The sequence below is a fragment of the Hylobates moloch genome, unplaced genomic scaffold (genome assembly GCF_009828535.3).
Source record: "Hylobates moloch isolate HMO894 unplaced genomic scaffold, HMol_V3 SCAFFOLD_3, whole genome shotgun sequence".
Classification (NCBI taxonomy): domain Eukaryota; kingdom Metazoa; phylum Chordata; class Mammalia; order Primates; family Hylobatidae; genus Hylobates; species Hylobates moloch.
The window spans coordinates 96,729,101-96,754,945 of record NW_026652278.1 but is presented as its reverse complement, the minus strand read 5'-3'; the positions used below and the strand labels follow the sequence as shown (position 1 = coordinate 96,754,945).

Below are 25,845 nucleotides of genomic sequence, written 5' to 3'. Positions count from 1 at the left end.
TCTCCTCTATCTCTAACCTCATCAAGCTTCCCGTTTCTCCTGGATTATTCCCATCAGCATGCAAACATTCTGAATGTTTTTCCTTGATCCTTTAGAGGATGTCCAGCTATCATTCCGTTTGTCTGCTTTTTATGCCGAAAATTCATGGAAGAGTCAGCTGGGCATGCCATCTCACCACCTCACTTCTTCTCCATGCCAGTCGGGCTCCCCCTTCTGCTGCTTGATGGTGACTCCTGCTCCAGGTGAGCAGTGACCTCCTCCTTCTCACACTCAGGGCTCAGCTTTCTTTCTTTCTTTTTTTTTTTTTTCTTTCTTTCTTTCTTTCTTTCTTTCTTTCTTTCTTTCTTTCTTTTTTCTTTCTTTCTTTCTTTCTTTCTTTCTTTCTTTCTTTCTTTCTTTTTCTTTCTTTCTTTCTTCTTTCTTTCTTTCTCTCTCTCTTTCTTTCTCTCTCTCTCTTTCTTTTCTCTCTCCTTCCTTCCCCTTCCTTCCTTCCTTCATTCCTTCTTCCTTCCTTCCTTCTTTCCTTCTTTCTTTCTTTCTTTTTTCTTTTTTCTTTCTTTTTTTTTTTTTTTGAGACAGAGTCTCGCTCTGTCACCCAGGCTGGAGTGCAGTGGCGCAATCTCGGCTCACTGCAAGCTCTGCCTCCCGGGTTCACGCCATTCTCCTGCCTCAGCCTCTCTGAGTAGCTGGGACTACAGGCACCCGCCACCACGCCCGGCTAATTTTTTTGTATTTTTATAGAGACGGGGTTTCACCGTGGTCTTGCTCTCCTGACCTCGTGATCCACCCGCCTCAGCCTCCCAAAGTGCTGGGATTACAAGCGTGAGCCACCACGCCCGGCTCTTTTTTCTTTCTTTCTTGACAAAGTTGCACTCTGTTGCCCAGGCTGGAGTGCAGTGGCATGATCTTGGCTCACTGCAAGCTGCACCTTCTGGGTTCAAGTGATCTTCCTGCCTCAGCCTCCCAAGTAGCTGGGATTACAGGCATGTACAAGCACGCCTGCTAATTTTTGTATTTTTAGTAAAGTTGAGGTTTCACCATTTTGGCCAGGCTAGTCTCGAACTCCTGACCCCAAGTCATCTGCCTGTCTTGGCCTCCCAAAGTGCTGGGATTACAGGCATGAGCCACTGTGCCTGGCCTCAGCTTTCTGCCTTCATCTTGCTCCTTGCTCAAGGGCAGTCACCACCTCCCCTGGATTTCTTTGTCTTTCCCAGTTCCTTCGCTAGCTCCTCCTCCTCTCCTAACACAGCTATATGACTGTGTTCCTGAGCCCTCCACTGCTCTTGCCACACTCTTTGTGGGTGGTCCCAACTTGACCCATGGCTTTAAATAGCATTTATTTGCTGGTGATTCCTGAATTTATAGCCTCAGCTTAGACCACTGTTCCTCTGAACTTCAGACTTGTGTATCCAACTGCCCACTCTCCACTCCCATGTAGCAATTTCACAAGCATCCCAAAGTTAATATGTCCCAGAATGAACTCTTGATTCCTGCCACTTCAATCTGTTTCTCTCCTGTCTTCCCTGTCTCAATAAATCACACCTTCATCCACCTGTGGCTCCATTCAAAACCTGGATGGCCATTCAGAATCCTGGATGGCCTAGGTGTCTTTTCCCTATACTTACCTTCATAGCCAATTTGTCAGAAATTCCAGACTATTCTACCTCTAAAACACATCTTGAATCCGTCCACCTATTACCTCTTCTCTCACTATAGTCCAAGCCACTGCCAGTTTTTTCTTCTCCTTCTTCTTCTTTTTTTTGGGGGGGGTAGGGGGCATGGTTTTGCTCTGTTGTCCAGGCTGGAGTGCAGTGGCACAATCATAGCTCACCATAGCCTCCACCTCCTGGGCTCAAGCAATCCTCCCACCTCAGCCTCCCAGGCAGCTAGGACTATAGGCCAGTTAACTACTATGCTCAGTTAATCTTTAATTTTTTTTTTTTTTTTTTTTGTAGAGACAAGGTCTTGCTATGTTGCCCAGGCTGGTCTCAAACTACTGTCTTTAAGTGATCTTCCTGCCTTGGCCACCCAAAATGCTGAGATTACAGGTGTCAGCCACCGTGCCCAGCTCACTGTAAGCTTCTTAAGTGGTTTACCTGATTCCACTTGTGGAAGGCTTCAATTTCTTCCTGTGCAGCATCCAGGGAAAGTGTGATGCCTGTATAAATCTTTCAATGGCTCCCCATTGCCCAGCTCATATGGCCCTACTTGGTTCGGCCCCTGCCTTTCTATAAGCCCTCCTTCTCTCACCACGTCTCTGCCCCTCCTCTTTCCACAACCCGCGGCTGGCCCTCCTCATATCTGTCTGTTTCACTGATTAATGCTCAGTTTCTGGTAACTGCCCCAGTGCAGAGACTGTGCAAATTAATATTTGTTTTGATTGTTGAATTTATTGCCACGTGTTAGATCCTAGAGTAACTAAGATGAACTAAAGAAAGCTTCCATCAAATAGAAGCTGTCAGTCAAGTAAGTGACACAAATGTGTACACAGAGAATATTTACAATTCATTTTGATGGGGTGAACACGAGGGGAAGCCAAGGAAAGGCTTCTCAGGGAAGGAACACTTGAATTGAGTTGATGAACCTCCCCGTAAATCTAAACCATCGCATAAAAACAATAACTTCAGGAAATAGAATGGAAAAATATGCTAAATTATTAATATTAGCATCCCTGGCTTTTAGCTTGGTGGAAGTTTTTTTTTCTTCCCTATTTAGATATTTCCAAATCTTCCAGCATGAAATAAAAATAGTTAGCTTTTTTATGATAAAAAAGTTAAAAAAAAAACCTGGAGGAAATAGTTCTTACACACACACACACACGATAAAATAAAAACAAATGAAAACAAACAAAAATCCCTGTTGAGCAATGCAAACACACATCACACTTTGATATTAATAAAACGAGACACACTGGGGTGTCTCATTGTGCATTTTCTCATGTGTTTCTGAAGTCAGCTACAGGTACTGGAAATGAAGCTTCTTCTCAAAATAAATTTTCCGAAAACAACAAAAAAATTTGAAGAAAAAAGTGAGAAAAAGGATGAGAAATGTTGAAATCTTTTTACTGAGTTTATGAGTTGAGTGGGTAGCGGGGAAAGGATGGGTTGGGAGGGAACGGGGAGGAAAGGAAATAGGAGTTTTTGGTGATGTTCCACTCATAAAAGTCAGTGGATATTTTTACAGGTACCAGCTAGTCCTTCCTGAAAATCCTCTAATGGCGACAGGCTGTGAAGCAGTAATAGGAAGATAAATGCTTTTCTGAAGAGTAATTTTAGTGTCGTGTGGAAAATGTGAAGGGGAAAAAAAATAAAGATCGAATGGAAAATCCATCCACGGGCCAACCCACACCACAGAAGCGTTGGGGACCTTGCGTGTCCTAATTAGCCCCTACACCCGGAGCAGCAGCCCCAGCAGAGGCCTCTCTCTGGGCAAATGCCCTCGTCCTTTGTGGGGGGCAGTCTGTGTAAAAAGCATTCATTTACTCCACATGCCCTGAATGTGGCTATCATTTTGAGGGTGCAGAAGAATTGGAAAGTATAAAAAGCTAAGACCACCAAGCGGTGACCTTTTCCCCTTATTCTACAATGCAAGTCTATTTTTCCATTATTGGTATTTAGATGTTTCTGAATGGAGCCTTCCTAATGCAGGCAGTGTTGCAGGGAAGCTGCTTGCAAACTCGAACCTCTCTCCAACTCAGCTTTTTTTTCTACCCTAGTCAACCCTTTCGCAATCACGATGAAGTTCACGCAGATCTCACCAAGACTCATATCTCTTCCTTTTGTTTTCTCTCCGTGCTGAGATGATCCTCATATAGTGCTCTTCAGAAGTTCAGAATTTTCCCATGCTCCTGTGGCAAGCTTTAGAGTTTCCAGTGCCGGAGCACCACCCAGCTGGCAGAAGCTAAAAACAAGATGGCGTCGTCATGAAATAAACCCTAGAGTTTGTGGGAGATTCATAGCTTTCTTCCTCTCTTCTTTACTCATACAGCTTCTCTTCCAAGTCAGAGAATTTGAGATGATAGAAAATTCTGAGGATTTCCTGAGAGCTTTGTACTGAGACATCTTTAAATATCTAAGAGAAACATGGGCAACTGTAATTTCCTTCCTAGGACCACCTCACTAGATGATACCGTTCTGTTTTAACAAGGGTAGCCAAAGGCTGAAAATAAGAGTCACACCCCATGTTCAGAACATTGCCATTTTATGTTTTGAGGTACAATTAACCCTTGAACAACTTGAAGGTTAGGGCGGTATGCATACTCCTCCATACTCCAAATTCTGTGTATAACTTTTGCCTTCCCAAAAACTTAACGACTCATAGCCCACTATTGACGGGAAACCTTATCCAAAAGATAAACCGTTGATTAACATATATTTTGTGTGTTCTATGTATTTTGTACTGTATTCTTACAATAAATAAGCTAGAGAAAAGGAAATGTTATTAAGCAAATTATAAGGAAGAGAAAATGTATTTGTTATTCATTAAGTGGGAATGGATCGTCATAAAGGTCTTCATTCTAGTTTTCTCTGTGTTGAGTAGGCTGGGGAGGAGGAGAGAGAGGAGTGGTTGGTTTTGTTGTCTCCGGTGTGGCAGGGGTGGAAGAAAATCCACATATAAGTGGAAACTTGCAGTTCAAGGGTCAACCGTATATATTTTTTTCCAGTCAAAGGGACTTTCTAGTCCCACACAGGCAGTCACTGAGTTCTAATGGTTGACTTTTAAAACACAAAAACTATAGGATCTACAGGAATAATTTCACATTTAATTGAAAACAGGAGACAATCCCAAAGGACTTAGCATAAAGGAGATGGTTCCTGGTCCAGTCTTAAGCCACCTGCTGTAATATGTCCAAAGTCCCTTTTTGGTCCAATAGTCCAGGCAATAACTTGGAATGTTTACTTCTCTTGTCTTTAATCCTTAGCCTAAGGGTTTGTCTGTTTCTGAGTTTTAATTGTTGTCTTTTGAGGAGTTTCATTCAGGTCTGGCTAGATGTAGAATTAAGTTGGAACCTGATTTGAAGGAGTTTACTTTATTCCTTTGGCTATAATTGAAACTGGTAGCTGGGACCAAGGGGGTGCTGACAAGATTGCTATTTTGGCCTCTTGTGACCAAGAACCTGACTTGATGAAGCAGTGATGTGGGATTATCGCGTTTGAAATGATGAACTCACATAAGCTTTGGTACAGAAGTCATCAAGAGCCTCAGGAGCACCAGGATCCAGCCTCGCCCAGCTGACTTAGGGAGAGCAATGGTTTCAGTTTGCTGGGGACTATTCTGGGTTTAAAAGGGAAAGACTCAAGCTCTGAAAAACCCCTTAGTTCTGGGCAAACAGGAGAGTTGGTCACCTGGAATTTAAGTCTGAATGAATCAAAACCAAAAAACAACTAGAGAAACACTGACGATATCAGGTTTGAGTTTTCCTCCTGTGTGGGATGAACCCTGTTCTCAATCATTTTTCTAATTGGGGTGGAGAAGAATGAGATAAAGGGAGGACAGGTGGAATAGATATATGTATGTATGTGTATATATATATATACACATACATACATATATATAGTTTTCATGACTGTGTCTCACTCTGTTGCCCAGTCTGAAGTGTGGTGGTGAGATCATGGCTCACTGCAACCTCCACCTCCTGAGCTCAAGTGATCCTCCTGCTTCAACCTCCAGGGTATCTGGGACTACAGGTATATGCCACCATGCTTGGCTAATTTTTTGTATTTTTTGTATTTTTGGTAGAGACTAGGTTTTTCCATGTTGCCCACACTGGTCTCGAACTCCTGGAGTCAGTGATCCACCCACTTTGGCCTCCCAAAGTGTTGGGATTATAGATGTGAACCTCCGTGCCAGGCTTACATACATACATATATGTGTGTGTGTGTGTGTATATGTATGCGTACGTGTGTGTGTGTATGTGTATATGTGTGTGTGTATATGTGTATATGTGTGCGTATATGTATATGTATGTTTGTGTGTGCGTGTGTATACTTGCAATGAGACTGTGTTTTCAAGGCAGCTTGTCTTCAGTAGTGGCCAAGGTTAGAGAATGGAGCAACCTGCTCATTGAGTCTTTGATACCATTGTGTTCAGGCTAAACACTTAAACTTGAGTTCAACAAATGGAAAGGGACAATTGCAAGGATATAATTCTAAAGAGGAACATGATGTTAAATAATCTGGCTTATAAAATCATATCACTACATTTTCCAATTACTGTCTGTTCTTGGTCACCTTCCCACATGGCTTTACTCCTGTGTTCACAGGACAGTGGCATGTTTGATCCTACCTCCTGGGAGGGCCAGCAAGAGAAGCAAAAGACAGAGGCCCATAAAGACAGAGGCCCATAAAAACAGAGGTATTCCTCCTCATTCCTTTTTTTCCTTTTTGAGACAGGATCTCACTCTGTTGCCCAGACCAGAGTATAGTGGTGCAGTCACTGCTTACTGCAGCCTCAAACACCCAGTCTCAAGCAATCCTCCCACCTCGATCGCTCAAAGTAGTTGGGACCACAGGCATGCATCACGATGCCTGGTTTATTTTTAAATTTGTTGTAGAGATGGAGTCTCACTATATTGCCCAGGCTAGTCTTGAACTCCTGACCTCAAGTGATCCTCCCACCTGGGCCTCCCAAACTGTTGGGATTACAGGTGTGAGCCACCACATCATACCCCCTTTCATTCCTATCTCGGGACATCTTCAGGGTTCCATTTTGCTTCTAAGATCCTTCCTCCTCTCCGATGCTGGGATCTCCACTCCCTGCAGGAAGGGGCTAACTCCCACCCTGAACTTCGACCACTCTTACTCCAAGTCCTCAGTAGGGCCAGCATCAGACTCTAGCAGACCAAGCCCGATGGCCACACAAAAGGCAGACACCCCCATCAGAGGACGGGGCATTGTGTTGTCATATGACACTTTCCTATTTTCCAGAGTATGGCATGCAGATTTTTAAAATAGAAATCAGGGAATGGAGAAATTATATAGCTGTGCGTATGTGACTGTACCTTACCTGGACATCAGTTTGCCCTTTGCTTATGGTAAAATGATATAGACGATATCGTCTTGAGGGGTCATGGAGATTTTCAGACTCTTTGAGCAGACCTTTGAGATCTTCCTTTGTGAAACCATTTCTTAGTGGATTAGTATCCTTGTAAATTATGAAAACATGGCATCTAATGATGAACGATGACCTCAACACAAATAAAATGACGAGAGCCAGGCTGCTGTGGACCTCAGAGGTTCTAGGGAGGTCTGTTCTCATGACCGCATGCATTTGAGTTGACCTAAAGATAAGAAAAATACGCTCCAAAATATTAGGCTGCGGTTGCTTCACTGATCAAAAGGAGGCGGGAGTTGTTTTGAAGGTTTCGTCTGGTTTCTACCAGGGTGGCATTGCAGGTCCACTCAGACCAGTTGTTTTGTATCCTCAGTCAACATATCCAGAAACTGAAAGGGTCTAATGCCTGAAAAGAGAACAACAAAGCTCTCCAAGCTGGAGTAAATCTGACAACAAAACAGATTGCAGCAATAATAAGAAAAAAAATTCATTAAGCCAGACATGTTTGAAATATAGGGACTCCCTGTGGAACCACAATGAAGACAGATCATACACAAAAGCATTCAGTGTCTCCATTGTAAAATCAAAGCTCCAGTTTATGGGGCGACTTTGAACATAGTTGAAGTAATAGGTTCATTATTCTGCCTAATCCCCACTTTTCACTGTGAAACAATGTTAAATGTTAGGATTTTTTGGAGGTATGAATTAACAAATACTGAGTTTCCGTGAAATTTTTAGGGACATGTTTTATTTTCCTCATTAAAAATTTCAGCGTTTCTTTAATGTGGTTAATCTCCAATGTTTTCCCAAAGAAGCAACTGATGATTAGACAGTGAAGTCAAACAGTTAATTTTAAGAATATGTGCTATGACCCAGAATTGGTGTGTAACGTTAGCTACAGATATAAAATCTGAAATTGGGAACTGCCATGGAATCTGGCAGGAAGAAGGTAGCACTTGGGCTAAAAGGGGTCCAAAAATGAGTGTCATTGAAATTTTCACTACATCTTAAAATAATGTGATTTTTGAAAGATTATTTAAAAATTTAATGAAAACCTTAGTTTACACAAAAATTTGACAATTAAGTAATATTTGTAACAGTTTGGTGGGAGTAGGGCAGGAAAAAACTTTGCCAAATTGGACTTTCCTTTAAAAGAATCTTTAGAATTAAAATGTTACCACTAATGATGACATAATATATTGGCAGAAGGAAGATATGTTGGAATGATGTTAAAACGAGCAAGTTCAACGTATTTCTTGGCCGTCTTATGATCATGGACATGGGTTTATTAAAAAATCGTTCTTGTAATGATTATGGGGAAAATTGTAACCTCGAATATCACACAGTCTAAATTTAAACATTTCTTTTTATAGGTTTCTGTGATAAATTGTTAATATAGTGCTCCTTAAATAATTGGTTATTAAATATGGCCCTGGGTTGTACAATAAGAATAAATGTAGTATCACTTTAAATAATCTTTGAAAGACCATTATCCCAGATATTTAGTTTTATCAACACAGGACCCTATAAAGACTTGCAGGGCAGACATATTTCTTTTTTTGCAGATTTAAGAAATGTAAGCTTTTGGCTTGCCTAAACCTGAGAACCGCTGGAGTGAGTAGCCAGCTCCTCATTCCTCTGGATCAGTGCCCACTGTGTTTTGGTGATTGAAGAAGACGCTTTTGCTTCTGGGTTGCTCTTGAATGAGACCTAAAGCTTTAAAAATATTCTTGGACAGGGCCAGGCATGGTGGCTCATGCCTGTAATCCTAGCACTTTGGGAGGTCAAGGTGGGTGGATCACAAGGTCAGGAGATTGAGACCATCCTGGCTAACATGGTGAAACCCTGTCTCTACAAAAAATACAAAAAATAAGCCGGGTGTGGTGGCGGGCACCTGTAGTCCCAGCTACTCGGGAGACTGAGGCAGGGGAATGGCGTGAACCTGGCAGACGGAGCTTGCAGTGAGCCAAGATTGCGCCACTGCATTCCAGCCTGGGCGAAAGAGCAAGACTCTGTCTCAAAAAAAAAAAAAAGAAAAGAAAAAAAAATTATTGGCCTAGTTTCAGGTTAAAAAAATAATGCATCCTCACGCCTTGCCATTCTGTAGTGAATGAATGCACTATAAATCTTCACTTAACTTTATTTTTTTTTAATTACAACTTTTTTTAGAGACAGACAGGTCTTGCTCTGTTGCCCAGGCTGGAGTACAGTGGTGCAATCATAGCTCACTGCAGCCTCCACCTCCTGGGCTTAAGTGATCATTGACCTTGGCCTCCCGAGTAGCTGGGACTATAGGTGTGCGCCACCATGCCTGGCTAATTTTTGTTTTTCTTTGTAGATTCAGGACCTTGCTATGTTGCCCAGGCTGGTCTTGAGTTTTTGATCTCAAGCAATTCTCCTGCCATGGCCTCCCAAAGCTCTGAGATTACGGGAGTGAGCCACCATGCCTGGCCCTAATTCTTCATTTTAATATATAAAATCTAGGTGCCCTTTTATGTCCTATCTGTGGAATTGCCTGTTTTTTTTCATCTGTATTATATTTCCATCTGAGGGGAGTCCTAAGTTGCTACTATGATCAATGAATAATTTATCACTCACCATCATTTATTGAGCATATGCTGAAAACAAGTTGGCAAAGAACCGAGAATGAACTGCAGATATTTAAAGAACTTTTAGAATAATGGAAATTCTTGTAAAAGGGCTTTTGGGGAACTGTCTTTCATTATTAGACAAAAGAGGTTTTGTCTAATAGGCAAAGTATGGAGTTTGGGAGAGAGGTAAGGTGAGGATGTTACTTTGGGAGTCCCCAGCATGGAACCAGTCATCTAGGGTGTGAAAATGGATGGAAAAGAAAAGCTGAGGTCTGAGAACTGTAGTATAGCAATGCCAGGGTGTACAGCAAGGCTCACTTTCTGGCTGCACAGAAGTTTAAAATCATATAGCTTTGGAAGCCAAACTTAGGAAGTATTCAGGAAAGGGAGATTGTTCAACAGTGCCAAGCACGGTGCATGCAACAAATAAGACAACATTGGCCATTCATTTTGTCAATGGGGAGGTCATTTTGATCTTGACAAGGGCAGTTTCTGTGGATTAGTGAAGATGAAAGTCTAAATGGAGTATATATTTTTTAATTTTAATTTTTTGAGGCAAGGTCTCACTCTGTCACCCAGACTGGAGTGCAGTGGCACGAACGCAGCCCACTGTAACCTCCACCTCCTGGGCTCAAGTGATCCTGTCTCCTGGGCCTACCAAAGTGCTGGGATTGTAGGCGTGAGCCACTGCGCCCTGCCTAAATGGAGTATTTTCATGAGAGGACAAGAAAGGAGAAAAGAAAGATGGTCAACACAGATAATTCTTTAGAGAAGTTTTATTACAAAAGGGAACAGAATATGGGAGGTGCCTTGAGGGACATGGAGTTAAGAGATTTTTTTTTTTAAAGATGGTAAAAAGTTGCAGCCTGTTTTTCTGGTTTTGCTTTGTTTTTTTAGAGACAGGGTCTCACTTTCTCACCCAGGCTAGAGTGCAGTGGTGGGACCGTAGCTCACTGAAGCCTTGAATGCCTTCGCTTAACCAATCCTCCCACCTTAGCTCCCTGAATAGCTGGGACTACAGGTGCACACCACCATGCCCAGCTAATCTTTTCTATTTTTTTTTTTGAGACAGGATCTCACTACATTGCCCAGGCTGAGCTTGAACTCCTGGGCTCAAGCGATCCATCTGCCACGACTCTCAAAGTGCTGGGATTACAGGTGTGAGCTACTGCGTGGCCAAGGTTTTTGATATTATCGTGGCTAATGTCATCAACTCCTCAATATCCACTCCACTACAATGGATTGGCCTAAGCCAGTCATGGTGACTGTGCAACTCATGCCAACAATGAGTTTTGGAATACACGAGTGACCTCACTTTAATTGATGGATATGAAAAGAATTCTAATGCAAAGGTGGAGAGCTGGCTTGAGGGAGGCTTCAGGGAAAACTTCTAAATTCCTGTACAAACCATTGAAGAAGAGATGATTCCTCCTCTTCTTTCTCTAGATGCTTTTAATTGTGAGGCCTGGTGCTGATTCAGCCGTCTTATCTCCAGTCTGTGATCGAGGTTAATACACATGGAGATCCAAGAGGAAAGAAGTGCAAAGAAGTGGACCCGGAGCCTGACATATCACGCCTAAGGCAAACCTTCTCTTTAGGCTTTTTGTGATGTGAGCTAACAAATTTCCTTAATTTACAGCCACTTTTAGTTGTGATTTCCTGTTACTCGCACCTGAAAACATCCTACTGATACTGATAAGTCCTGAAACATTGCTCTTCAGAAAGCTGTGTACATACACACCTTGAAAAGATGTCACAATGTGTTGCAATACATCCTTAAAATAAATAACAAATACTTACGCTTCAATAAATCTAAATGCCATTCGGTATAATGAGTGTGTTTGTCAGTAAGACTTTTTGTCAAAATTAGTCTGATCAACATTCGAGGTGTTGCATGTATCAGGGGCCCAGTAAGTATTTGCTGGCTACACGTGACTGATGCTGTGGGGAGGGTGCCGGGGGGAGGTTTACTCTGTGGCCTTGGGCCTCAGGGTGGAGGCAGGTTGTGTGAAGGCACTAATGTTGAAGGCAGTGTCACTCTTGATGGATCACATATTGAAACTAGTTTTTGAATATCTCTTGAATCTTTTCTTTCCATTCCCAGAGAGTCTGCCTTTGTTTATCCCCTTATAATATCTTCACTGGATTCTTGCCAAGACATTCTAACTGTGCTGTCCTGAGACTTCCCACTCCTCTGCTACAAGACAGTCTTATTCCTCAGCACTCTCTCCTTGTAGGTTAAGTCCCTTCCAAGATCCTTCCAAGTTCCTTCCTTACAACCATAAGCAATATGGTGCTCTCATTCTTCTGGTTTCCTGGATATTCCTGATATCTCTGCATCTTTGGATTGCATGGCCTTTGACCTTTGAGCTGGATACAGAAGACATGCACTACAATTTGATGGAGGAATGAATAGGGCAACCCCGTAGTATATGCATGGTTGTCTGAAAAAACAATTTGGTATGAACTGCTTCAGGACAGAAATGGAAAGCTGGAGGCCTGGGAAGTGAATTATGCCTGCAGGCAAGTTTTCTAAAAAAACGTTTTTTTTGTTTTTTGTTTTTTTCACTCTGTTGCCCAGGCTGGAGTGCAGTGGTGCAGTCTCAGCTCACTGCAACCTCCACCTCCTGGGTTCAAGTGATTCTCCTGCCTCAGCCTCCCGAGTAGCTGGGATTACAGGCGCCCGCCACCACGCCAGGCTAATTTTTGTATTTTTAGTAGATATGAGGCTTCACCATGTTGGCTAGGCTGGTCTCGAACTCCTGACCTCAAGAGATCCGCCTGTGTTGGCCTCCCAGAGTGTTAGGATTACAGGCATGAGCCACTGCGCCCGGCCTAAAAAATGTTTTGAACACGTTGCCGGCATTAAGAAATTGGGAGATTTTATATTAAATCATCTGGATTTCCGGCTTCTTTTGACGTCATTGGGCTCATTCCCAAAGAGCAGTAGCCAGTTGGGGCCCAGTATGGTCCCTCCTTCTGGGGGTTCTCAGTTTGACTCATTCCTTAGCCAGTCTTTCTGTTACCTGCGTGGTGCACTCAACCTTAGCTTTGGGATTGTTCCAGAACTTCCAGTGCTCTGCTCTTACGTGTTCATGGTCCAGGCCTCTGTGGACTGTGTCAGAGGCCATCACTGCCCTAGTTTGGGGATCAAAACTCCATTGTACATTTGTCCTTTGGTGCCCAGATGCCTCCTTGTTTCCTGCAACAAGCCAAAATTTGGAAACCTGGTTTCTGATTAGAGCTCAGCTTGCTTTTGAAGTCTCTCACTTTTCTGAATTCTTCTCACTTTTCAGAGTGTCAGCGTCCTTATTTGTAAAATACATTATCTGGACAGATGAGTTGTGAGGTCGTGGACTGTATGTGTTTATTGTGAATTTATTTTGAAACGTGTCTGTGTGTTATGTGTCGCTTAGTTGAAGGGTACAGGGCCAGTGGGGAGGGTACTCTATCTATCAGGACCCTTGCCTGACATGGGGGATAATGGCCTATTTCCCTCCTGTCAAACCTGAAGCCTAGGGAATTTCTGAAATACTGAAACCCACTCCTTTGGTTTATGGCTCCATGTAAGCTGTAAAACACACACTCAACACTTGATACTTTTAATTACGATGAAAGGACTCTCAAGTACAAGTGACAGAGTATGCTGATCTACAGTTAGGGGCATAACACTGTGCTTGACTGTCTTCAGAAGAGTTTTGCCCAGTTGTGGCTTTAACTTGACATCCAGACAACAAAGCTCCCTGATCACATTTAATAAGAAAATTTAATGACCCCTTATTGAGTATTTCTGCTGCCCCCATAGATTAACCTTTAACAAATGAAGTTTTCATTGCCACACAGCCTCAAGAATGTTCTCTCTGTGATGAATGTGTCTAAATTTGTGTGGACATGAGGACTCTGGAGGCTGGGAAAGTCCCATTGTGTGTGGAAAAGTTCCCAGGGAGCAGCTCTAGTGGAATTGATGTCACCAAGACACTAGGAATGACTTCCAGGGCCCACAGCCTCCTAATCACACTCATCCACACTAAATTACAACATATAGGAGAAACCCATTTCTCCAGGTATTTAAATACTAGACACACATAAGCAGCCAAATAATTGCCCCCAGATTTTTCAATACATGGTCATCTATTTAAAAATGGAATGATGGGCTGGGTGTGCTAGCTCACACCTGTAATCTCAGCACTTTGGGAGGCTGAGGCGGGAAGATCACTTGAGCCTAGGAGTTCGAGACTAGCCTGGGTAACATAGCAAGACCCCATCTCTACTAAAGATTAAAAAAAAAATAGCTAGGCATGGTGGTGTGTGCCTGTAGTCCCTGCTACATGGGAGGCTGTTGCGGGAGGATAGCCTGAGCCCAGGACTTTGAGGCTGCAGTGAGCTATGATTGTGCCACTGCACTCTAGCCTGAGTGATGGAGTGAGCCCCTGTCTCGAAAAATAAAATAAAAATCGAACAATGGGTTACTGTGGGTCACAGCAGCACAGCAGTTGTTGGGAGTTGTTCATGATAATGTGATGGGACAGTTGGTGTTGTCATGGAGACTAATCCACATTATATGGACAAGAAAGAGTAAAAAAAATGTCCATATTTTATTTTGTGAATACCTTATAAGCATTACAAAACAATGCTTATTTACCATTTAGCAGGAGATACTCTAGATGTACAAGCTTGAAGAGAATTTGAAAGAAAGAACTGATAACACTGCAGGATCTTTCCCAAGAGCTGTTGCGTCACTGTTTCCTGGGGTTTAACTGGATGATATCACAACAAATCCTTCTACATGATTTTGTTATACTGCTCCCTGTAGGTCAGAGAAATTTTGATTTACAATCATTTTTATTTATGATTATGAATGATGACTTTGAAGATATTTTAAGGCAATGAATGTGTAATGGAAATTTCTATTCCTTTCAGGTTATGCTGTATAAGTACACAGCTTGAATTATGTTTAGTCTCTATTATTTAAGGTTTAATTAATGTTGTGATTTCTTTTTTCATTTTCAGGTAAACCTAGAATTGTATGATTGGAACTCAATGATGGTAAGTACTTATTACACACCACAGTGTATTTGCATGATATATGATATATTTTTATTAAGTGAAAAAGTTTTCTAGTATATGTATATATATACACACACACACACACATACACACACGTGTACTTAACACTTACTTATTCTAATGAAACTTTACGTTCCTTATTATATACTATACCTTATGTGCTCAAAGTGCCTTTTTGCACCCTTGGATCTGTTTGAAATCAAGATTTCTGGCTTGTAGATGTATTTTTAATTGGGAACAGATGAGCCCCTGGCCACCTGGGTGAATTATTTGGGACTGTGGTGTGTGCCACTCTGGCACTCTGCACCCTATGTGTTTCTTCTGCTTCCCTAGGGAGGTGATTGGTGAGTCTTAGGGAGGGGCCAGGACAAAGGTCCTGTGGCCTGAGGAGGACAGGTTATAGTTTAAGCTAACACCTTGTACGTGCTAGGAAGTCACCAAGGAAGGAAGTGGCCTTGTTCCCTGGGGGAGTTTGCACTTGTGTGCCTGTGGCTTGTCACATATCCAAGGTGACTGGAGAGACTGGCTAGGTCCTGGAGCAGTCTCACCTTTTAAATTTTAAGTTAATTATTACTTTTTGAAAGGAAGTTTCCCTGTGTTGTGCAGGCTGGCCTTGACCTCCTGGGATCAAATGATCCCCTAGTCTCAAGTGATCCTCAGGCTGAGATGACAGTAGCTGGGATGACAGGAATGGGCCACTGTATTAATCCTTTCTCATACTGCTGTGAAGAAATACCTGAGACTGGGTAATATACAGAAAAAAAAGAGGTTTAATGGACTCACAGCTCCACATGGCTGGGGAGGCCTCATAATCATGGGGGAAGGTGAAAGAGGAGTAAAGTCATGTCTTACATGGCAGCAGGCAGGAGAGGGGGTGCAGGGGAACTCCCCTTTATAAAACCATCAGATCTCATGAGACTTGTTCACTATCACAAGAACAGTATGAGAAAAACCCATCTCCATTATTCAATTACCTCCCATCAGGTCCCTCCCATGACATGTGGGGATTATGAGAACTATAATTTAAGATGAGATTTGGGTAGGGACACTGCCAAACCATATCAGCCACTGTGCCCGGCCAAGCCTACAGCACCCAGTATTTCCAGGTGGTCTCCCATCCAAATACTAACCAGGCCCAAACCTGCTTAGCTTCTGAGTTTGGATGAGATCAGTTGCATTATCTTCAAGATGTAGTATTTGCACCATCAATTCTAACTTCTACACAATGTGCAGGGACATTGAATAGATCTTGTCCAAATCCCAATTTTTCTCTGTCAAGCATTGCCTCATCCCATAGTAGGAATGCGATAGAGAACATAATGCCACGGTTCAACCACCCTAGAGTGACAGAAAAATGAGATGGGTGGAGATAAATACTACTACAAAAGCTCTCCTGTTTCCTAAGTGCTCAGCATTCTATAGCAGATGGAAATAAAATGGGCATCTATTCTGGACTCCAGTGTTACCTTGTCCAGGACTTTGTGACTGTCATCGAGGCATGACTACATACCTGTGTCCAGTTAACAACCAAAATAAGAGCAATGGCTCCTTCCGATCTCCACTTCCCCTACTTGGAGGATGTGTGTGCATGGGGAAAGATTGCCTGCTGAACCTCCACATACCTTTGGACCCCAACATCCCCCTCAACTTTGCACTTGCTATTTCAGGTCAGTTAAGCTGATTTTAATGTTCCTTCTCATCTATTCCCCTCCATTTTTGATGTTAAAACAAAAACAAAAACAAAAACAAAAACTTTCATTCATGGCCAGATGCCATGAATGAAGAGGGCTGGTTAACAGTGAATATGTGGCACAGTGGCTTATGCCTGTAATCCCAGCACTTTGGGAGGCTGAAGCAGGAGGATCACCTGAGGTCAGGGATTCGAGACCAGCCTGACCAACATGGCAAAACCCTGTCTCTACTAAAAATGCAAAAATTAGCCAGGCGTGATGGCAGGCACCTGTAGTCCCAGCTACTGGGGAGGCTGAGGCAGGAGAATCACTTGAACCTGGGAGATGGAGGTTGCAGTGAGCCGAGATCGTGCCATTGTACTCCAGCCTGGGCAACAGAGTGAGACTCCGTCAAAACAAAACGAAACGAAACAAAACAAAACAAAACCCAGTGAATATGCATGAGGGAGAAGCTTTACTATCTTGTGAATAAAAGGAAATGTGTTCTGAAGGCATCAGGTAATTTATCTTTGAATCTCTGGGACATTGTCACAGGACTGTGGGCCGTTTAAGCCCAGACAGAATTGTCTGAGATTATTAAACGAAGGAGTCCTGCATTCATGGTGACTCAAACTGTTAGCACTTCCTTTCTTCTGGGATCCAGCCTGTTGTGGCCTCTTTAGTATCAGCAGTGGCTGTGCAGAACATTGCCAAGCCCTTAGCAACCTATTCAGCAGCTCTGTGGGGATGGCTGGGGAGCCCCAGGTTTGCAAATGCAACTGCGAGTCAGCCTGCAAAGTCGGCACCACGGTGCCCTCTCCTTGCTCGGCTCCTTCCAAGAAATTCCCAGCTACCCTGCTGTTTATTAAACAGCTCAGTAAAGAAAGCACAGGGGGAAAAACAGCCATCCTATATGAGCAGAAGGCATTCACAAGTTGCCAGAGTGATTTTGTCCGAGTGTTCGGCCTGGAGGTGGCTGAAGGAGGAATAATGAAACAGAACGGGCGGTCCGAGCGGACATGAAACAGCGATTACACAGTGGGTATTTCTTTGTAGTTAGGCACTCTCTTTGCCAGCGTGAAACTCAACTTGAACTTACTAAACAGTTTAAAGTCAGGGATTCCAGAGACTTAGCTTTGGAAAACACGTGAAGAAATGTTCGGGGGCAATGCTGACATTTACAAGGCTGATGCGAAAGATCGCATGTGTGAATGGAAATGCTTTATCATTATGGATTTATCCTCTAATGATGCATGCTTGTAAAGCAGTATCCTGAAGCAGTAGAGATATTAAAATACATAAAAAATTATCAATAATTTTATACACACACATATCCAAAAGCAGCTGCATTTTTACAGATTAGCTATTTAACTGGTCAAGGGCAGTTAGGCTTAATTAATGTGAACTTACCCACTAAAGTTAATAAATTCCCCCATGGGAGCTATGAATCGAGAGGGTGAAAGGAAGTTGTCTATTTAATAGCTAATTAAATCACTAGTGTTTTCCTACAGTATCATTTTCTGGGTTTTGCAAGCTAACAAGGAAGCATCACTTTGATTTTTTTTTTTTTATCAAGAAGATTTAAGACAATTTTTGCTCTGTAAAGTAACAAAAAAAAATTCATATAGACTTCATGGAAGATTTGTTTGTTTGTTTTTAAAGAAACCTTGAGTATTATAAGTATTTCCCTAGTTGCCTGTAATCTAAAAAGTCAAGACATTTGCTATTGGATTAACAATGCTTTGACTGACTCACATACTGATTTTGAGTTATTATTTCAGCTAAGATGAAAGAAAGTTTCATAAAGAAGGCAGTGAAAACCCAGGATCCCTGGCCCCCAGGGTGGTTTTGTGGTAATAAGTTAAGAGGTTAGGGAGCTTTAATCAGTGACTTTGGCATCTTTACTCAATATATGAAAGAATTATGAAGGTTCCTTAGGTACTGAACTTCCTCCCAAGGAGGGCGCTTATAACTCAAAAACTTAAGGATTTAAGTGCATTGATTAAAATTCAGTTGTGAGAGAAGGGAGAATTCTTGTTTGAGAATTCCCTGCATAATCATTTGACAATCACTATAAGACTTTCTTATAACACTTTACTAAGGTAAATTTAAATACAGTAAAGTGAAAAAAATCTGAGGCAAAAAATGTGATGACTTTTATACATATGCTTACAACCACTGACTACTGCACACTTCCGTGTTCCTCAGCTGAGTGCGATTCTAGTCTTTAAGAGAAGGTTTTTGTTCTGCTTTTTTTTTTTTTTTTTTTTAACAGCCTGGCACTTAAAGTGAGCCAAATATTTCACCAGGTGTAGTCAGCTGTAGAACTAGTGATTTTGTCCAATGCCATAAGAAAAATAGGCTGTGATTAAACTCATTAAGTAATAATGGTTTACTGGGGCTGGGCATGGTGGCTCACGCCTGTAATCCCAGCACTTTGGGAGGCTGAGGCAGGTAGATCAACTGAGGTCAGGAGTTTGAGACCAGCCTGGCCAACATGGTGAAACCGTATCTCTACTAAAAATGCCAAATTAGCCGGGCGTGGTGTATTACAGGGCATGCCTGTAATCCCAGCTACTCAGGAGGCTGAGGCAGGAGAATTGCTGGAACCCAGGAGTTGGAGGTTGCAGTGAGCCAAGATCATGCCATTGCATGCCAGCCTGGGCAACAAGAGCAAAACTCCATCTCCAAAAAAAAAAAAAAAAAAGAAGAAGAAGTAATAATGGTTTATTGGACTTGATTTTGGTACCTCCTTGAAAGATTTTGAAGAGCAATTTTGAGCATGTGAATTTTTGCAATGAGAGATTATTTTACTCCTTCCTAAGATAGGATTTCCCTATAGTCTCAGAACGAAGGATAGTTCTTTGAATAGTATATTTCAGCCTTAGGGAATCACAGTTTAGTACTTAATTTTATAGTGGGTGGATGAAAATTTCCTTATGGGTGTTCATCAGTTCTCATAATTTAAAATCGTAAATTAAAAATCACTAATTTAAAAGGGTTTAATGTCTCCATTGTGGAAGGCATTTGGGATCTCGGTGTTTGAGTTGTTTCCTGACCCAAAGGCTCAGACAGTGGAAGTATCATTTCCCTAGTTTCCAGCATTCTTTAAAAACAGAAGTACAAGAGATAATATATGCAGTGCCTGGCACACAGCAGGGGGGAGAGCAAATGTAAACTCCTTCCTCTTCCCTCACTATCCTTCTCCTCCTTGATTCCACTTCTAAATGTCACAGCTGAGTACAGGTAGCTATGAATACACCAAGAGATGTCAGACAGTGGAGACAGGTGAATCTTGAGTTAAGGCGGAGACGAGGGTGAGGTGTTGGTGGAGAACATAGGTAGGGTCAGGGTCTGGAAGGTGAGTTGGTCTGGTGTCCTGAAATATAAGCCTTGTTGGCAAACACAGGCAAGAGAAGGTCCAAGTGATGAGAGTTGATGTTAAGGACCAATGGATATTGGGAAACAGTTGAGCAATGGCGATTAGTTGAACACAATCATTCCATTCAATTCAACAAACATTTATGGAGTCCTTTCTATGTGCAACTAAATGCTCTAAGATTTCTGAGTTAGGAACAGCCTAGCATGTGACAAGTATAATTGATGGCTGATTGCCGACCTTGGGCAAGGACAATCAATCTCTGCTCTGGCTTGAGTAATCTGGTTTGGGTAGATAAGGATCACAGTGAGCTCTGTGTTGGGGGAGGGTGTAGAGTGGGGGGTGTCACGTTTCTGCATGTGCTGATGGTTGCAACCAAAGACAGGGCTTCTGGGAGACCTACTTTGTAAATGTTCCATCTGGTTGGGCTGTTCCCATTTGTATCTGTCTCCCTCTGGTGCTAGATTTATTTGGTTTTATGTGTTTCTAAAACAGAATCCAGTCAATTCCCTCTGAGGTCTTCAACTGGAGTTTGGGTTGGGAGGGCCATGCTGTGTAGAGTTTGGAGCCACGTGGGGCCTGCCAGCCCTATTAAGTTGCATTCTTTTGAAGTGTGTATCTCCCCTTGCCCCAGCCCTGTTCCCCACCTGAGAAGCAGCCTTTGACTTCCATAAGTTATGGAATATTATGCACATAAGAGAAAAGAGCTTCATTTTATTTTCTGTTTTTTTTCCATACTTCGTCAACAATTAACCATGTTAGAAAAAGTAGAGCTGAAATAATCCCATCAGGAATTGGCACTGGGTTTCTGGAAAACTTAGCCCTAACCACCTCTTTTATTTAGTGTGTTTGTCTGGAATTGAGAAAAGCTTGAGTGTTGGTTTATCTTATGTTTCCAACTAAGAGTAATTTCATAAATACTAGAAACCTTGCAGGGAAAAAACCTATTTTCATAAAATGATTAATGCACTAGGCAAGGGAAATTTGAATGAGGCACTAGGCAAGAGAAATTTCAATGACTGGAGACTAGAATTGGGCTCCTTGATCTTTTTCTGCATGCAGCATTTTTTTAATTTGGAAGCAATCCCCAAAGTTTGGAAATCTGTTTAGGTTATGAAACCCAGTATTAAGATGACTGTCACATCTTCATTAAACAAAAAAAAATACAATTTTGTGCCTTCTGAACTGAAATGTGGTGTTCCCCATCTCTATGGAGTAGGGGATGTGGTGGGTTCTCCAGCATATAAATATAGCATCTAACTGCACACACCCCTTTATGCTGAGGGGCCTCCCAGTTATAAGGCTGATGTTGTTTTTTATGACAAGAAACTATTTGCAAAATTTGATTTAGGAACCAATTAGCTAAATTTAAGATTATGAAAATGAACCAGAAAGAGAAGCCTCTGATAAACAACTTTGGCTATTGGGAGGCGGGCCCCTCACATCCCATGGGGCCTCCAATCAGAGGCCTCGAGAGAATTGCTAGGAAGCCCGAGAGTGGGTGAGGCCTGGGCCCCTGGCGACTGCTCCTGGCCCCTGGCCTTCCTTCACTTTGGGAGAGACCATCCTGTCCTGGAAACGTGCTCCGTGGCGCAGGTTTGGCCTTCTGGAGTCCATGTCTCTGGAAGCCGCATCCACATCCCACTTCCTGGTCCACACTGAGTGAGGCTGGGAGAGGGTTTCCAGGGGCACTTCCGGTTCAGCTTGTTTCTATTTTAATGCCTGGAGACAATTAAACACCAATGTCTGGTGCCAGTATTTTTTTTTTTCCACAGTTCACGCTATTCTTAGAAACAGTTGAGCCAGTGGCGGTGGAGTCTGAAGGCTCTGGAATCTTTTCCTTCGTGTGGCAGCAACTTATTTTTCCTGCGGAGGCTCGGTGGTGCTTTTCTTGGGCTCAGGATTGCGGCTTGGATGGCTCGTTCCCTGGGAGTGCACACAGTGAGCCCTTTGGAAAGGCAGCAGCAGGACAAGGATCAGTGGCAGGCAAAGAGGCAAAAAAAGCAGGACCCGGGTTCCATAGGCAACTGCTTTATTTACAGTTCCAAAAACGGTGCTTGTTCAACTGTCCTGAACTTTTGTAGAAGTTCAAACTTGGAAATTGTAGTGATGAAATGAGAGCTGTGTTTTAAAAATTACTTTTAACTGTCTATGAAGCAAGTCTACATTTTGGCAAAATGGGCTGCTTTTAATCTGGTCATGTGGGATTTAAAAAAAAATTTAATTCAGCTGGATTTTGCAAAGCCCTTGCATTGTATGACATGAGGTAGTTTAAGGTATAGTTTTGTCTTCAAAGAGAAGAAGTAAGACACACGCATGGATTTTTAGAGTAAAAATAACGAGGGAATGTTATTACCCAAGAGCATATATTAGAAAGCTCACTTGCAGTGATGTTGAACTGGGAACATTCCAGAAGGACTCCACGTGAAGCAGTGTTTGCTTTTGTATGTTTGAAATGCTCCATAATAAAATTGAAAAACTGTAAGAGCAAAATAAATAATAATACGGATTATGAAGTACTTAAAATGAAGCAGAGAAAAAACCTGTAGGATGCAGCTAAATAAATGATACTTTAAATCAAGCTTATCCAACCCGTGTCTTGTAGGCCGCAATGTGGCCTAGGACATATTTGAATGCGGCGCAACACAAATTCGTAAACTTTCTTAAAACTTTGTGAGTTTTTTTTTTTTTTTTTTTAGCTCATCAGCTATCATTAGTGTTAGTGTATTTTACGTGTGGCTCAAGACAATTCTTCTTTTTCTGATATGGCCCAGGGAAGCCAAAAGACTGGCCACCTCTGGTTTAAATAAACATTTACAGCCTCAGTCACATATATTAGAAAATGAGAAAGACTGAAAAATTTGCCAGCTACGTGCTTGACACAGTACAATAGAAAAACAACAGCAAAGCAAGCAGAAAGAAGGCAGAAGAAGGAAGGAAACCATAAAGATAAGGAGAGCAATTAATGAGCTAGAAAACAAAGTAATAATGCAGAAAATCAACCCAACTAAAAGCCGGTTCCTTGAAAAGAGTGATAAAGCCATCTCTGGCAAGAACGACCAAGGACGAGAGAAGAAAAAGCATGAAAAAGAAACAGAGCATAACTACTGATGGAGATTTTAAAGCCTGTAAGAGAATACTATGTACAAGTTCCTGACAATACATTTGGAAACAGAGAAACCAGACAATCTCCTAGAAAAATATTAATTACAAAAACTGATGAAAGAAAAAGCTGGAATATACCTATAATCAACAAAAGAAGTGAATCAAGTTAATAATCTACAGCCTTCCTTCCCCGGATGCCTCCCTCTCCAAAAAACAGGCCAGACACAGCCAAGTTTACAAAATCTTCAAAGAACAGATAAGCACTACTTTATATAAACTTTTTCAAAGAATAGAAAAAGGACAGCTTCCCACATCATTATGTATGCATAACCTTGATAATAAAACTGAACAAGTAGAGTATAGCAAATTGTTAATTTTGAAATGAATGTAATGATCTTAAATAAAATATTAGTAAACCAAATCTATCAAAATATTTAAATAATATATTTTTGACCAGTTAGTGTTTATCCTAATGTTGCAGGATGGTTTACATTAGGAAATCTTTTTAATGTAATTCACCACATCTGCACATTTAAAGATGTTCAAATGTTGCTATATATTGCTTACTGTTTTATGTCTGTAAAATATAAAAATATAGTCAATTACTGTCTATCTCTGGTGATGGAGAGTGAACAATGAAATGGGGATGTTTTAGCTGACACTAAAATATTTTCTTTCTCAAAAAATAAAAAGGTAACTAAAGGAAAGATTGTGTTAAACACTTCTTAGATCTAGTGGATGAACCCCTTGGTCATTGTCATTGTTTTCATTTCTTCTGAATAGCTGAGATATTACACAACTAAACATGTTTAAGAAAAAAAGAGAAAAGGGCAAAATCTGGAACTTAGATGATATCCAGCACTGTTTCTATTGATATATTTCATTTATATTCATTTATGCACTAAATGAATGTTTCTACTAAAAATATAAAAATTAGCTGGGCATGGTGGCATGTGCCTGTAATCCCAGCTACTTGGGAGGCTGAGGCAGGAGAACTGCCTGAACCCGGGAGGCAGAGATTGCAGTGAGCTAAGATCGTGCCACTGCTATAATAGATTATCTGATATAATAGATTATCTCTTCCATTTAAAGTTTTTTCTTAATTAATCTCCAGCCCTACCGTTATTGATGTGTCTCCATTCAGTGTTTGCCAAAACTAAAATTGATTCACTGGCACCTTTCTGTCTGTCCCTTCCAACTCCCTCCTCACCCCCAAGCCAAGAATGTTGCCAGCCAAAGTTCTGCAATTGACAGGTTTGTTGGTAATGGGGGGTCTAGGGTATTTGTCTGCTCCCGCCCGCTAGTGTGGACTCAGACCCTGGGTCCACCTTCACACTGACTTTCTTAGGACTTAGGAGGGAGAAATCATCCTCAATCTTGGGGCTAATGATGTGACCCTTGCTCAGTGACTCTAAAACCACAAATACTCTTCTAGCCAAGGTCAGAGGTCAGCTACCCATGGGGGACAGGAGGGCAGCAGAATGGACACCATCACTGGAAAGATTTGTTAAATTTTCATATTCCCAATTTATTTGCTGTTCATTTAGGCAACAACTGCTCTCTGTTCCTCAGCCTATTCACAATTGTGAATTTACAATTCACAGCCTATTACCCCTATCATCCCCAAGTCTCTCTGCATTTAATAGTTCAACACACACTTGTTCAGGGTACCGAGGTCCAGATATGAGGATTGGCACTGAAAATGTCGCGGAGCGTAAGACCTATGCCTAGCCCTGGCGAAGATTCCTTCTTTATGGGTGAGACAGACACACACTGGAGGTAGAAACCATCTCAGCTACTTTATTCTTTAGACATTTCTGGTTTAGGTTCTTTTTACATCTTAGTTCAGTTCCAGCTTTCTTGTGAAGATTTCCCAGATTTGCCTCCTCTGGGTTCAAACATACATATCCATGTTGTTACCAGGCATTAGATCTGGCACTTAGTCCCCCACTGCGTTGTTTGGGGAAAGACCACAGTCATAGACGAAAGAATCCGGGTCTGGTCCCTGATCCATCTTCTTAGCTGTGTGATTTTCCTTCAACTCTCAAATCCTCGTCCTTTCCTTTGTCAAAGGAGGGTAATCCCCATGCCTCACAGAGCTGTCATGAGTATTCCGTGAGATAATGTATAAGGGGACCAGCTTGGGGTCTGTCTTACCCATAGTCACTCATTAATTATTAGTTTCTGCCTTATTTTTTCATATCTTTATTTCTTCTTCATCTATCAAAGAGTTAGTCTATCAACTCTAATTTTTCATCTGCCTCTAAGATGCTGAGATTCTGATATGTTGTTCTTTGATTATTAGAAAACTAGTTATCACCTATGTATATTTTATTTTCTGAGCATGATTGTAAGTTTCTTGAGAGTTGTTATAATTTTGGCATCCTTGCTGTGCTCCAGGCAGTGAGGTCTCTCTGTGTATATCACTCATCTATGTGTCATCTCTATGTCTGTTTGTCCTGTTTTCCATTACTAATGCAGACTCCTTGAGAGTATAAATTATAAAACTTCCTGGCCATATTTCTTCAGTATTTGCTACATTGTTGTACAAAGGGGAGTTCGAGAAACGTTCAGAGTGGTTGGGAATGACAAGCCATCTTCCACCGTAGGCCTAGCTTTCTTTGAACACTATTTCTGGAATTACTTATATTCAGAATAATTAATCTTCCATTGAAGCACTCAGTTAGAGTGCAATGTTCCTCAGATATCCTGTTCTGATAATAGCATGATTCCAAGTTGTCGTCATTTTATTCGTTTGATTGATCCTTGGAGCGTGTACCCATGAACTATTTATGGCAAGTAATTGAATTTCAAATCTTATCTCTCTATGATAATCTGATATGCGTTCCTACTGTGCTTTGGCTCCAAATATAATAAAAATCACATTTCTGAAATCCAAATTTTACCTCCAGGGATCTTTCTGCTCTTGTTAATGAACAGTTTATGTACACTGAACTCTCTGAAAGAGTTTAGTCAAACA

The 25,845-nt window shown here is 41.7% G+C and overlaps 1 protein-coding gene across 1 annotated transcript in view; it reads left to right on the top strand.

The window, feature by feature from the left end:
- The window catches only part of LOC116479639 (putative uncharacterized protein C10orf126), a 48,050-nt gene extending 25,179 nt beyond the window's left edge, over positions 1–22,871 (top strand). Inside the window, exons 2-4 of the mRNA XM_058437029.1 lie at positions 14,655–14,690; positions 21,536–21,754; positions 22,791–22,871. Coding sequence (XP_058293012.1) covers positions 14,655–14,690; positions 21,536–21,754; positions 22,791–22,871 — 336 coding nt within the window. The remainder of the gene's footprint in view (positions 1–14,654; positions 14,691–21,535; positions 21,755–22,790) is intronic.
- Positions 22,872–25,845: the final 2,974 nt, after the last annotated feature.